The following is a 15,428-nucleotide window of genomic DNA, read 5'->3' on the forward strand; positions in this document are numbered from 1 at the left end:
CGCTATTGAACACGCAATTACTGGGTGTTGCCCGAATGCCATTCCTCTGCTCCAGCAACCAGCGCTTGAAGATCAGACAAACATGTAAAAAAATAGTCTAAAAAGCAAGGATAAAAATATTCGCGTCCATGTGAAGCGTGGCGTCAAAAGTTATCAACGCGACCCCTTCTGTTCTAATGCAGAGCCAAGGGGTTGTGGGACAGGTTTAAGATAGGTGCTTGCGTACTGGCAAGAATAAAGCAGAAATTTAAAAAGCGCGTGTGTGTGGGAAATGTGCCCTGTAGAAATATTATGGATTTTCTCACTTCATTTCAATGGCTTAGCAATAATTTTCTTAGCACAATTCTATTTGGTTGAGTTACGAAACTGCAGCTTTGCCAGGAATTGCAGAAATGAGAATTCTTTAACCACATTTTTTTCCTTAGAGCAAGAGGAACCGCAGAGAATGAAAAACGTTGAGAACATATTTTAGCAACAGGAGACATACAAACCTATATTTTGGGGTTTGAGATTAAATACTACAATCCACTGTTTTCATTTACAGTCCATTGCCCTAACTATAGGTCCACGTTATTAGAGACGTTCAGGAGAATTAGCAAGTCTTTCCCCTCGGCTATATGCAAGCACACCAGTTCAGAGAGCAATGAGGAACGCCTGCTCACATTGCTAGAGGACTACAAGATGATGAAGGGGAGACTACAAGGATAATTAAATGTATTTTTCAACACAAAACTCTGTCTCAAAACCAACGCAAATAAAAACCATGGAGGGGCTGACAACACTGAAACCATTTCCAGTAAAGCTTTATCAGAGATAATTCAGCATATTTCCGTTATTTTATACCAAAATATATCAGTTCCTCCATAACATTTTCGTAACATGAAAAATCAATTATGTTTACATATTTATTATAATCTACATATTTTCCATAGCAGCTTTTTCACACAATAAGATTAAATATATGCACCAAATAATCAATTAAGTCCAGTAAAAAGACTGGTTATAAGATTAAATAAGTGAATTTATTTACGGTACTGCAGATCTCATATTACCAACTATATAGCAACCAAATCCTACAAATCCTAAAGAGAAGCACGACTGCTGATCAGGGTCCCTTAGGGTGGAGGTGGAATCAAAGAAAAAGCATCGGGGAGAAGAGGTTTGATCTCCCAACACACAGATTCATTAATAAACCTCCTTTATCCATCAAGGTTTTTCATAAACCCCTTTAATGAACACCTCATTTCAAACCAGGAACATTCCCAAATCAACCAAATAATCACCCTTTAGTTAAAATACAAGCCCCACAGTTTTACACATATTAATTCCAAATGCTTTCTAATCCCAATGACAAGATGACTGGTTTGAGCCTTTGTTGACTTTTTAGCACAAAATCATTAGTCTGCAAATAAGCCTTCAAATCCACACAAACATTTTAGGCGCAACAGTGTGGTTTTGCACACTACACAGGCACAAGTCTCTACTCCCTCCAACAGGTACTTCACAGACACTATAAAAAGCAGTAAAAAATTGCGTCCGTCCCGCTAGACTTTGTCCCAGAAGAGAACCTGGAGACTATCTGACATCTGTGGGTAATGGCATACACGAAATCTGTTAGGAGCACTGTAAATTGATTGTGAAAAGAGTAAATCAAGTTCTTAGAAAGATATTTCAGTGCCTCAGTTTGAATTTATTGGGTTACGATATGACAGATAGAAAAGAGCTGTTGAAAGAGCAGAAAAATTCGTAATTTGTGAATCTGCAATATCAAAGCCATTCCTGACATCAGCTTTGTTTAGAGACCCAAACACAACAGGATTCATGTTGCATGTCTGGACAAAAAAATTTTTTCCCCCCAAATAATGGTAAATAATACTTGTTTCACTATTCATACATTCAACCCTTTACTATGAGGAGTTATGTCCAAAAGTTTTGCACGCAGATACATTTGCCTCAGATATAACCATCGTAATTTTAATTTCCAATTGACAGTTTAGATTATATCCTACTTACAGTGTAAAAATATTAATGCTATTAGAATAACTTTATCTAAATTACAATATAGACTTTTCAAACTGCTTATCATGTCTTTATAAAGACCTTTATGATGCCAGCCAAAATTAAAGTATTTACACCCAAAAGACTACTTTTAGGTGAACACGTTTGGTCACTTTTCAGATGACTGAACACTATAGTAAACCGCTGCTAGGACACTGTGCTCCCTTTTTACAAAGGGGGACTTGTTAGTCCCTTTAAAGCCACAAGAAACCTTACAAATCTTCCTCAGAGGGTATTTTATTCATATTCTGTGCAAAAAGTGAACTGAAGAACCTCTTTTTTTTTTTTTTTTTTTTTTTACTTTGAGGAATTTGTGTGAAGCACAGTTTTCACAGCACAAATTATGCAGAAGTAACTAGTATCTCAACTATGAGTTAAAAAGAATTACAGAACATGTATTTAGTAGTAAAGCAACCTGACGGCTTAAAGCTGCAATATTCTTCTCACAGGGCAAAAGCGTTCAGCTCTGTGCTTGGCCTACAGGGGAAACACGCTTCCTGCAGAGTTTCCACCCAGGGCAAGCGTAACAATCTTTTTCCACTTACCAGCCAACAACAGACCTCCCCAGCGCTGCTGAGCACAGAAACTGTTCTACCAGCCCAGTTCTGGTACGCGTCCCGTATTTCCTTACCTTGCAGTGAGAAAGGGAATTAAAGACAAACAAATCCCACAAAATTTAACCAAAGGAAGATGTATGGCAGGGAAGGAGAAACACTGCAGCTTCAACCCAAAACCAGTGTCGCAGTCTACCATCATAAGCTCTAGACATCATGCTGATGCTCCCAGCCATAACGAGCGGGCTGTTGGAAGTCTGTCGCTTCCCCCACTCACTTTTCCTTGACTGGGGGGGAGGGATGGTAGTGATGAGCTTAGCAGAGTCCGTGGGGGAACATCCATCAATGAAAAGCATATAGCAGCAGTAAGATGGTACAGATGCCAATGATGCCACCCAAGATGAGAGAATCTCGTCGTTTCCGAAGGTTGATCCTTTGAATCAGGCTGTTCACTGCTGGAAACCGATCTTTAAGGAGTCTGAGTCAAGGTCATATCAGCAAACCATATCTTCACTAACAAGCCCCAAATGCTGTATGTGGAAATTCCAATACTGCAAGAAATGCAGAACTACTCCCAAGCTGGAGAAGGCAGATGCCGTAAAAAAACCTGATGGATAGTCAGCAGAATTACAACTGTACTTCATTAATAACAGACAATCAGAGAAAAGAGAGAACAGAACAGCTTACACATTTACACAGAATTCATCACCTGATCACCTAAATTACCAGTGTTTGATATACTTCAATCTCCAATATGTGAGGCTTAGTTACTTTTAATAATTGTGTTTAAATGAGAATGAAAAAAAAATAGTGGGGCAGTTTTATAAAACATCTGTGGAATGTATTTAATGGAATTCTGTTACTGGTGAAGGATTCAAACCAAAGGCATTTGACTGAGAAAATCATGCACGTTGCATGACTACGCGCTGTTCAAGTATAGCACATAAGGAAGAAGTCCTCCTACTGTAAAATCGTAAAGATGTAAATCTATCTTTTAATGTACAAAGTACAATTGCCAACAAGATAATAAGTTTCAGAGCTTCATGTCTTTGGAACCAAGAATCTTTTAAGGCCAAAGCTTATTGAATTTTTTTTGTTCTTGCCAGTTGCTAAGAACCGTAATGAAATTTATGGGTTACCAAGATACATCTCTTCAGGATGTAATCTGTCTAATCAAATGATGCTAATGTTGTTCGTTGGGCCCTATGACAGAAAGGAAGGAGTAAGTGGGAAAACAACAAACATGCATGACTTGACAGTCCGGCACATTCTTTAGCCATGAGCATAGAATACGAGGAGAAACCAATAAACCAAAATCTTAACATCTACAAGACTGTGACAGACAAGAGGATACTCGGGTCATGAATACTCTTAGCTGTAAACCATAACAAGCAGCAATGTATGCCCAGCTTCAGCTCTGGACAGTCTTGAAAGCAAAAAGCAAGAAGTAAAATGAAATTATACTTTTATGAAAACATATAGCAAGGAAGGCCATAAAATGCTGTGGCAGATCTCTACTTGAAAATTAAGCTACATTGATTTATATGCAGTATTCAAATTTGAGTAAAAACAATTTATTCACCACATTCACCATTAAGATGCTTCAGCCAGATTATCAAGTGAGACTGGTTAAAAAACGGTCTGTTTGTCACTAATGACAATACCACCACAGGTTATACAGCCATTGACATTGCAAAGCATTTTGATCCCCAAATTGCAGTGAAAAATTGTACTGTACCTCTTCTTATGCACTGGCAACACAAATTTTTGGGAAAGGATACTAGCCAAGGTATTCATCTTGCTTTGTATTGACTTCAACATCCCTCTCTGCGAAGTCATATTTTCTTTAGTTGCCATGGCAATGCTGGAGAAAGAAAAAAAAAAGAGTGGATCAAGTTGTTGGTGCTAAGAATAATCTATAGCTAAAACAAGTGGAAAGCAAGCAGGCAACACTTCTTTAGAGAACAATGAATGAGGTGAAGCAATATGAATGAAACCACATTTTTTCCATTAATCTCTATCCTTCACCCTTAGATTTCTGGTTTTATATAAGCCATTAACAATTGAAAACACTGTGATTTCTTGAAACAGGCGCGTTTTGGCATATCTCGTCCAGCCCCAACAAGAAACGGTGCTACATTACAAGCAAACCTAAAGGTACTCTTCCGGCATAAGTTTTAAATTTAGAAGTTTTGATTTGTTTAATCACAGAAGCCCCATACTTACTTTCACTCTAGAGAGCATATGAAATTTCTGGTCTGCCATCAGGATATGATGGCTACAGAAGTATTAAGCAAATAAGAGCTGACTCACAATTAAAAATCAATTTGCAAAGCAAACGTGCTAGTTGAGAGGAGATGGAAGTGTTTGAGACCCAACACAGCTCATGGAGCTTTACACAGAAGGTTTCTGGACAACAGCTAGGTCTTTGAAGACGCTTAAACACAACAGAGCGGCGAGATCTACTTTGACTCAGGATTAACACTGTCCTCTGACTCCAGGTAAGCGGGCAAAGCTTGGATTCTCCTGCGTTAACATCTCTTCCCAGCAAGCCCACCTGACTGTTTTCCATAATCTGGAGTTGAGGGAGCTGGTGTATAATAAAATCGTATAAAATGATGCTTTCATCGCAACACAGATAAAATACATTTTTGAGCTTTTGTCCTAATTAAGAATATAATTCATGGATATATAAGTTTTCATACTCTGTTTCTTTACTAATACATGGTCCAGCTGTACGTACTTCATCCAAATATAAGGACACAATACAGGTGAATATAAAACAGAATTTCCCATTTCAAATTGAATACATTCTGGAAGTTGGAAAAAAGCAATTGTGCTCTTAAAAATAAGACATTTAAATGAAGATTTTAAAGAACCACTCAGCTGACAAAAAATTTTCTCTACCTTAAGTTTCTCTTCAGCTTGTAAAACAAAGAGTTATAGGATGGAAAATGAAAGGGTAGGCTACTACTTGTAGCCCCAGGTAGTATTTTATGTAGCTACTTCAAATGCAATAGCTTTGTCAAGACAAACTGCACAGACTCATTTACATCTACAGAAACAGTATATAAAAGTTTAGGCTCTGGAGATATGGTGCTTAAGAAGGAATAATATGACAAATACTGCTCTCCTTGGCTGGCATGCATTTAAAAAATAAACAAAGTAGGACATAAATACAACATGGCTGGATATAACTCAGAAAATGACACCGATATTGCTGTTGACTGTATCTACATGAATAACAACGATGCAAACAAATTCTTGGACAAGTTTGTGAGCCTTAAATATGGAGGGAAAGTGTCCTGGAAGAATAAACGTTAAGTGGAACAACACAATACAACAAATACAAATATGAGAAAAGGGAACTAAAGCTGTAATTCCAGAGGAGAACAAACAGATAGGAAAATGGAAATGCTTCTTTTACCCAATACAGTCATCCAAATTTTCAAGAGCATTTTACGCTTGCTCACACTCAGTATCTGTATACAAACACGATACAAAATCACAGCTAACGTGAATGTTGTTTCTAAGGAGGGGCAGGTACAAAGCACCGAAACACACAGTGCAAGCCTAACATTATTCTCAAATTCTGCAATCTAAACTGGACATTGCATTTTACATAAACCCTTAGTATTTATTCCTGAACTCTCCGAATGCACTTGCTCAATACATCTGGTTCTCAAGCACTGTTCTGTACTGAATTCATCTGGGTTTCAGGGCTTTGGGTTTATCTTTCTGTAACAGCTAAAGTGTTGAAACATCATTTGTCCAGATATTAGTACTGAAGTACTTAGGCATTTCAGTACTGGAAGGTGATAAAAAAAGGACCTTTATCCACCTTAGTGTATCTTTCCAGGTAAATCTGGTAGGAAAAGTCACACACACAAATTATATTTATACACTTATTAAACGTAGACTGGCCTTTCTAACATTTTTATAACAAAGACCATTTGGTATATTTTATTTCAAGTTTCCCTCTGAACAAAACAGCATCTGGAATGAGCAGCTCTGGATCATCCGGCTTCCCTACTCGGACACTACAGCCGGTATCACAAGAATAGCTGGCAAAAACCAGCAGAGCCAAGCCCAACAGTTGTCCTCCAAGACTTATAGCGAAAGGTCAGCACCACAGTTCACAAACACCTTAAAGAAGAAAACAGCCTGGATCAATGACCCTAAAGTACTTCTGGAGCAGTGGGTTCCTTCAGGCTCCCTTCCATCCTATCTGCCCACTCCACCTCAGCAGCCCTTGGTACAGCATCTTCAGCCTTCCTGTAAGGTGCCAGGCAAACTTCAGGAAAAAAAAAGAAAGAAAAAAAAAAGAAAAGGAAAAAAATCTGCTCCCACCTCTTCAGGTGGAGGCTGCCTTTTCCAACTCTGGTTTTGCCCAGAGAAACTAAGACCTCGACAAGCCAAAGCCCGAGTGTTATAACGGTATGATTTTGTTTTCAGCAGTAGCAGAATGCCTTGGAAAGCAAGACAAGTTTATCACCAGACGTATGTGAGACATAGGTGACAGAAGGGCCAGCCCATGGCTCCCGTAGCTTTCAGGTCACAGAAAAGACTCTTCCAAAAGCTCTGTACAGCAAATTCTTTTAAATAGAACAACACGCATTGACAGGGCAGATCAATATATTATTTTAAGGTTATACTAGCATTCCGTAAACTTGGAGATATATTAGGAAATTGGGAGTTTATCAGTCATAAAGAGAATATAAACAGTTTGATAACATGTAGGCAAAACCCTGACATTTTCAATCAGCAGCTCTATAAGAACAGATTTAACATTTTAATACTAAGTTTTGAAGTATTAGATTTCAAAAAAAAAAAGTTTCAGGGCAGAACTAAGAAAACCCTGCAAGCATTTTTTATTTGCAGCCGGCTATTTAGCATTTTTTTCTTTTATACTTTTGACGCGCCAAATCAGCACAAAGTGAAAATGAAACTCATGGTTAACTGGAAGCAACAGGGCTTGCAGTCGCCTCCTTGGTGTTTGTAAAGGGGTTGCCAGAATCCATTAACCAGTGCTCTTTGCTCCTGCGAAAAGAACAGAAGAAAGTCTACAAAGCTTCTCCTCTTAGACTGTGTAGTGCTGCCGCTCAGCACTTGTGTGTGCCTGTTCCTGTGGATATACTAACTCATCCGACCCATAAACGCAACTGATTTATTGGATTACACGGGAGAGTCTTTTCAGGACTAAAATTAGAAGAAAAGAAAGGGAAAACTAGATTGGAGGAGAAGAGGAAAAAGAATCGCATCATTGCCTACCCCAACGGTGCATGAGTATACAAAGAAAAGCATCTAAGAGAAGGTGTTAACAGAAATTCTGAACAGAGAAAAAACAGCTGTATATCAATGTAGAAAAAGCAGTTACCATCAAGGGCTGAGAAAGGGACTACAAAATCAGAACAGTAAATACATCAAATCATATCATATGTGACAAGATACGGCATTTGACAGATTATATACATTTACAACACAGCATACAGGTATTTTCATTTTCTAAAGTAAAAAGCCACAAGCTCGCAAAAACATTACATTTGCTATTGTGAAGAGCACTCAGGAAATTTTTAATTACTAGGAACCAAGTTGGAAAAAATAAAGATTTCCTAGCTGTAACACAGGAAAGCTTGCTCAGTAACCTGCAGCTTCTTATCTCACACCCCACACTGACTTTATACTTGTCCAGACGAAGTTTTAATACAGCATTTCTCAAAGCACTCCTGAATTAAGCCATGTATTTTCATAAGATGCACCCAATGACTCATTAAGGCATCCATTAATTTACAGAAGTGAAAATACAAGATGATTGCCAGGATATAAAGTGTTCCTGAGACACTTCCAAAATGCCTTTGGAAATAATTATTACAGATTATCATAGAACACAAGGTTCCTGCTTTAACATCTGACAAGTGAAACTGTCCATTTCATATAAAAAAGCAGGACGTAACTGTTTAAGTTTATGTATTACAAGATTGGAACCTTCTTCATTTCTTTTACCCAATATTTTGAAAAATTTAGCTCAATGGGCTAGGTTTTATTGAAGAGCTCTGAAGAAAAAAATAATTGTAGTGATTACCATTTTTAATATGATATAGTCTAGTAATGAAATGTAACTGTGATATCCACGAACAAGAGTTTAACTGGATTCTAGCTACCATTAACAAGTCAGAAGTCAAGTAAAAAGCACTGTTCTTCATGTATAATTTGATCACTCAACATGAGCTGGTTTACCTAAGCCTTTATATCTGTAAATGAGACTATTAAATTTAAGCACTACCAGAAAACACACAGCTCCGGCGGACTAGTCCACTGATAGGTCTTGTACAGCCTTAAGCATTGCAGCTTCCTCATATCCTTCATTAGACAGTTTTGGTTTCATTCCCACCCCTAACATATGCTCATTGACAAACTGTTGCCATTTCTCCACTGACAAATGCATTTTTTAAAAAATTAATCATATTCTGCCCATTCACAATTATTGGCCCCATTTAGTTACTCGACACCGTAATCTCCCCAGATCAAGAATACCTTTTTCTTACGTTTTGAAACTCCTACGCAACATTTATGATAAAAGATTAAATGCTTCTTACTGGAATCAAGATGACCCTGATTCAACGTTTCATTTGGAAACCAGCATGAACTATTCTCGGTGCTGCACTGGCCTCAACTACTACAGTTGGGTGTAAACCAGGTTTCTAAAACCAGATGGTATTCTGCTCTCTGTAATTAATATTAAAGCACTGCTGCAGTACAACATTAAAGCTTGCTGCACTACTGGAGAAATCTCTTCTAGGTAAGCCCGAGGTCACAGCCGCAGAGAGCCCACCCATCTCTTCCACAAATCAGCAGGAGTACCTCAAATTCCTGTGCTTGCAGCCGTATTTCCTCAAAACTTCACTTACATTTCAAGTTCGTCCTTGAATGTTCAGCAGTGCTGTGGGTACGCAAGCAACCAAATCTCTCTTCAAAAGTAAAACAACTGATATTTGTACAGAGTTTGCAGTTTTCGCTGGCATGAAAAAGTACCAAGTAATAAACATTTCCAGCCATTATCACAGCCAAATTAGTCTAACATGCAGAGATGCACTTCTAATGCTGCTCGACTTGGAAGCAAAGTGGTTTTACCTAGACAAATGTTTAAGCTGTCGGGTGTTTTCATCCCCCATAGCAGCCATACACATACAGCCTATTATCAAGTGGAATGTACCAAAAAGTCAACTCCTTGCTTCATCCATTCAGACAGCTCAGTCAAATCTACATTGATGAAGAACTAAACAAAGCTCTAAAGGAACAAGACATGTTTTTAAAAATCAAATAATTCATGTATTACTGGAACTTCGGCTTCATTTTGAACTCCATGAATCATACTTGCTCATTTAAATTCATGACAACGTCTATGATTAAGGGAATGGCCTCTGCGACTGCACAGAAATGGAAGCTCTAGTTTTAAATTGGTAAAAATTCTGATTATATCACTTATTCTTTGTGTATACATACATATATATTCATATCTATAAATATACACGTGTGTGTGTATATATGCATACGTACACACACACACAATCTTTCAAATTACTTTGTTGTGTTTTTTGATGAAGCCTAAGATGAAACCAAAAGGAACATTTCCCCAGAAATGCAAGTGATTTTGCCTAGACACTCTGGCAAGGCTCTTTTGAAAGGAGCTAAGACTCAAAATCTAATTCATGCCTTTCCATTCTGTAAAGTCAAGATTCAATGCAAGCAAATTTTTCCCTTTTATTAAATCCTAATTATTACCTAAAGAAATACCCCAAATATATAAGGAGACGATTTTTTTTTTTTTTAAATTAAATCTATGGTTTTGGTCTGGTTTCAGAGTGGAAGTGGAGGAGTCCAATCTGTTAATACACAAACACTGACAAAGCAGCCTGAATCAGGCCCCAGAAAGAGTCTTACAATAAAATCCTAAGAGCTTGTCACACTGTACATGCAAAACTATAAAAAAAAAAAAATTCAAACTGAGCCAACCTAAAAATATAAGTTGTTGGAAAACAAGAAATAAATCATTTGCTATTTTGGAGAAGTGATAATGTTTGAAAATGAAAACCTGAGAACATCAAACATATTAAGCAAAATCTCTGCTTATATTTAAATCCGGCCAAGAGAAGTGAACGCTGTTCCAACAGAACTGCAGTACAAAGTATCACATCCCACTCGTTTCTGGAAAGAAATATGCTGCAGTAAGAACCCATGTCACGTAATTAATGTAAAAATTGATTAAAAGTTTAGCACTAACAAAACACCTGGAATGACAGCCCTACTCATCGCTTTAGTTACTGAATCCTTCCAGCTTAGGTGCCCATATACTCTCTTGCACGGACGTTTGCTCCCGTGGAGGAACCATCGGCAGGAAGAGCCAGGCTCTGCACTTCCTCGCTTCTCTTCTCTACAGAAAGTGAGAGCGAGGGTTCCACAATTAGTGCTGGCTGTCGAGGCCCTGGCAACGGGGTCACCGGTATGCAGCTTGTCAACAAAAGCCTCTGCACGCACAGAAAAATGCTTTCCAGAGTTTAGAATCACTGCTTAATAACACCCCCTAAAAAAAATGAAATGTGATTTCTTCACTTCCTGAATCACACCCAAATAATGAGTAATGAACTACAGCAGATGTAAACCTCGAAGACACAGCAGCATTAGTAGCCAGAATAAGCTAATTACATCTCACTTCACCCAAGGAATCTGCATTCAAACAGCTTCCCCTCACAATTCCCTCTTTTACGTGGTTTACACTAGATAAAGCAATTGATAATCAGAAATCGGATGAATTTTTATCTGGTAAATTCACTTAAAATGCAGCAGAGTTTACTACCAATTAATATCAAACCTGAACTCTCGCAATTGCTGGGAAAAATAAGAAAGAGTAAAACCAAAAAATTCACCCTGGTTTCAACAGTGTCGGAGCTGAATTAAGATGATATAAATGAAATTACATTTCCTGCTCAATGTCGTTACCAAAACAAACTCTTTTTCTACAAAGAGAAATGTAGAACATTTTTGGCAGCAACTACAACAAGAAGTTCGTTTACTACAGGTAATAAATGGTGCAACAAGGAGCGCTGAAATCAAGCTTCTGAAAAATTGAAGTTCATTTATTACGAGAAGGAACGCTTTCAGTACACAGCACCACGGAGCTCTGAACCAAGCCACGCGGGAGGGATCACTGCGTGAGAAGCTGTCACTGGAGGCAGCAGATTTGTAGTCAACCACAGGACTGCAGCTCACGCAAATGAAACTCCAAGCAGTTTTAAACCAGCCAGGACACCTACTGATAGCACCACGGAGCTTCTGAGTAGGCTCAAAACCGCTGGAGGAACCCAGGCGAATATTCAAGTAGCTGCCCTGTTCTGAGCTCCAGTTTGCCACGGCTAACTGGTGAATCGACACGGAGGTTCACTTATCACACATACACATACTCTCAGCTGCTCTGATGACACGTAATCAAGAAGCTAGGCAAAGCGCTCAAATGATAAAATACGAGTCATTTTGCAGGATATTAAGCTTAATAAATCACCATATGCTGTTTAATGCTCTAGTTACTGGAGTGGCAGCAAATAAGAGATTCAACAAATGTTGAGCATTTTTACGAGATGGAAAAGTAGGGCTACAACTGTGGCAACAAAGGAGAGGATTTTTTTAATCAGGAAAGGACTAGAACGCAAAGTAAAACAAAAATTCATGATAACTGTGCCAAATTTGGCAAATATCTTTATGAGGCTGTGGTGAGATTATATCTACATTTTCAGACATTATTATACTGACCACTTCTGGTTCATCACTGCACATTAATGTGGTTTAACACATTCTTCCACCACGTTAATTATACTGAGCCCACTGTATGTACTTAAGGTAGCCAGCCCTTAATGGACATAGAGCCTTGCTGCACCTCTAATTACTCTTCTTGATCACTCATGCCAGTACATGCATTATCTGGAAAGCGTATCTTCCTTGCTTTCTTCTTCCTTTTTTTTTTTTTTTTTAAAGCAATAATCTAAAATTTAAAACCATTTAGTCAGGCACTCTGAATTACTGGTTTGCAAAATCCCAGAGTTCAATGGAAAATTGGGAAGGGCTCAGATGATAAAAGTAATTTATGATGCTATGGTTCTAAAATTTCTAGATCAGTTAGAGAAGGTCAAGTATTTGAACCACATAAAAAACCAAAGGATAAAAAACTATACAACAGCAATAACCTCTCAAGCCCTTGTGGTAAAAGCCCCTACCTATATCAGCTGCCTACTAGGGTGCTGAATACATTGAAGGATCACAGAAAATCACGTTGTAGAAGAGTGTCACTATGAGAAGAAACAGCTTGACTGCTGGAATAGCCCTCAACAGCTCAACCTGAGATCCACTCTGCTTTATCATTCCCTCTGTTTTTGTAGGGGCTATTCACCTTTGAACAGAACCCCCAATTTTCTAAACTAGGATGAATAAAATATTTAAGCAACACCATTATGTCAATATTAAATAGGGAAAAAAAAACCCCCACCACCATTTCATTGTAATACTGCCTAGGAGTTGTAAACAATGCAGTTATTGTATAAACAAAATGACTGATATCTTTGGACACAATTCAATGTAAACCCTGATTGTACAGAAAATAATGAAAATTAGTAAGCTCATTCCTACCTTATTGTTTCTTCTATCAGTCGATCTGAGCTGAAAGCCAAAAGAAAAGAAATAAAGTTAAAAAAGGAACAAGCACTAAGTATTATTTTAGATTATTAAATCAAAGATCTCCATAATATAATCCTTAACAAATTTGCCCTTAGAACATCTTATTTCAGGATGTTGTCACTTTTTGCTACTACACAGATTTGGTATATCTGAGAGTCTTTGGAGAAGATGCAGGTAGCGTTCTCTAGAGCAGCATTTCCTAACTGTATGCAAGAGCAGATGCTCAGAACACATAAAATACTGAGAAGACAGAAAAAGGGGAATGGGCTCCTTGATTCACAGCTAATTAATGTGAACTGAGCCTGATGTGTACCAGGAGCCCAGGAGTATTAGAGAAGGAAGTACCTATTTTTTTTTCTCTTTAATCCTGGTCATTCCTGCTCACCCCCTCAAAAAAAGCAATTAAAAATGAAAGCTGAGGCTTGGTTCCAGGTAATAACATCTCAAAACACTGCTTCAGAGCTAGTTGACCAAACACTGCTTTATGGTGGTTAACGAGGCAAGCTCTTTCTATAGTAATACCAGTTGGATGAGAATTAAGTGATGCTTATGGAAAACAGAATACATGCCGTCTGTGAGAGAAAGACCTTGACCACGTGCCCCCCCCTCGCTGTCCCACATCAATCGAGTTTCTGTGTAGCATCGCTGGGAAAGGGACAGCCTAAAATACAGCACCACAGAGAGAACATTTCATTTAAAAACGGATGTGCAAGATTAAGATGACAAACAAGATCCTCGGAAGACTCGAGCAATTTCTCTTTTTCTGTACTCAACTTGTTATAGACAGGTTTTTAATCACTGTTTTACAACCAATTATGAGATCCCAGAAAAACGTATCTCGTTACAGCAATCAATATCTGAAATGTAACACTGACATGGAACAGGTGACTGCATCCCCGCTTCCCGTATTGCGGAAACAATGATGCATCCCTACAATTGCTCCGTTTACCCCACAGATTTACGCAAACTCTTGCAGAATAACAAAAAAAAAAGCGAGTTTGCAGTTTAAGAAGGAAATCAATCTGACAGAAAGAAGTTTTACGTTGTGCTGGATATTGCTTCTAGTATTAAAGCAGCATTTATTGCCGCCGAACTAAAAGGATTAAAATACACTGAAAGGGCATGACCATCTATCTTCCATCCTCCTTGTGTTTTGCCATCTCAGGAAGGTATCAACAGCCTCCGACACAGCACAGTTCTGCCTCTGACTCAGCCGGAGCTGCCCGATTTGGAACTTTTCTTCTACCCACAGAAATTCTGGAGATCCCCCCACCCCCCGAGCTGGAGGCACGGGGAAGGAGCACGTTGTGCAGCGTGTGTACACTGCTCGGGGGGGGAGATGCTAACAGAATGTCCTTATTTGTCTGTGAAGAGGAGTGAAAACATGAAGGTTGCTATTTCAGTCTAGTCCATGGCTTGAAATATGGAGACAGCACACAGAGCACTAAAAATATTTTGCCCGATTTTAAGTTGAGAGGGACTCAACTGGGGCAGCAAACACTGAAAACACTGGAACTGGAACACTTCTTTCTGCTCCCAAAACAAAGCCATACTCCAAAGATTCACATCAGTTGCAAGTACATCAGTTTAATCAAATAAAACCATTTGCATTCACTGCGTGGTATTTGTTACTGCCGGCACAGAGACGTAAACCACCATAGTTACATACACAAAGTGATGTAAGCAGTCCCAAGTCTCACAGCATCTGATAATGTCCCCAAGGCAAGCAGAAGAGAAAAGCGATGCATTAAAGATTTCTGTAACCGCTGATTCTCAAAGATACAAAATTCAACTGCAAATGTGCCTTTCATACATAGGTAGTCTCTAGCAGACAAGAGTATTATGTGGGCAGTGCATAAGAATAAACTGCAAAAACATCAGAAAACAATCTGAAAAGCAAGAATGGTGCACAAGAATGCACCATTTTTAAAACATTTTGGGTTCTGTTTTTTCAATTTATTAACAACAAAAAGATACCAGGTGCCTAGCTGGAAATAAGTTACACTTACAAAAATTCTGTGCAACAAAATATTGCTAGAACAGTCCCATTAAAAAAAACCCTACCCTGGAAAAATCATCACCAGCATTACCAGC

General features: G+C 38.4%; 1 protein-coding gene across 8 annotated transcripts in view; it reads right to left on the minus strand.

The window, feature by feature from the left end:
- Positions 1 to 786: 786 nt before the first annotated feature.
- Positions 787 to 15,428, minus strand: part of GOSR1 (golgi SNAP receptor complex member 1) — a 32,440-nt gene continuing 17,798 nt past the window's right edge. For 2 of the 8 annotated variants that reach the window (XM_075168613.1, XM_075168611.1), the window contains exons 7-9: positions 13,287 to 13,316; positions 4,394 to 4,476; positions 787 to 3,079 (exon numbers count right to left, since the gene is read on the minus strand). In XM_075168613.1, coding sequence (XP_075024714.1) covers positions 2,955 to 3,079; positions 4,394 to 4,476; positions 13,287 to 13,316 — 238 coding nt within the window. In that variant the 3' untranslated portion in view covers positions 787 to 2,954. The other 6 variants (XM_075168612.1, XM_075168610.1, XM_075168614.1 and 3 more) reach the window with 5 other exon arrangements.

This window comes from Calonectris borealis, chromosome 19 (assembly GCF_964195595.1).
Source record: "Calonectris borealis chromosome 19, bCalBor7.hap1.2, whole genome shotgun sequence".
Classification (NCBI taxonomy): domain Eukaryota; kingdom Metazoa; phylum Chordata; class Aves; order Procellariiformes; family Procellariidae; genus Calonectris; species Calonectris borealis.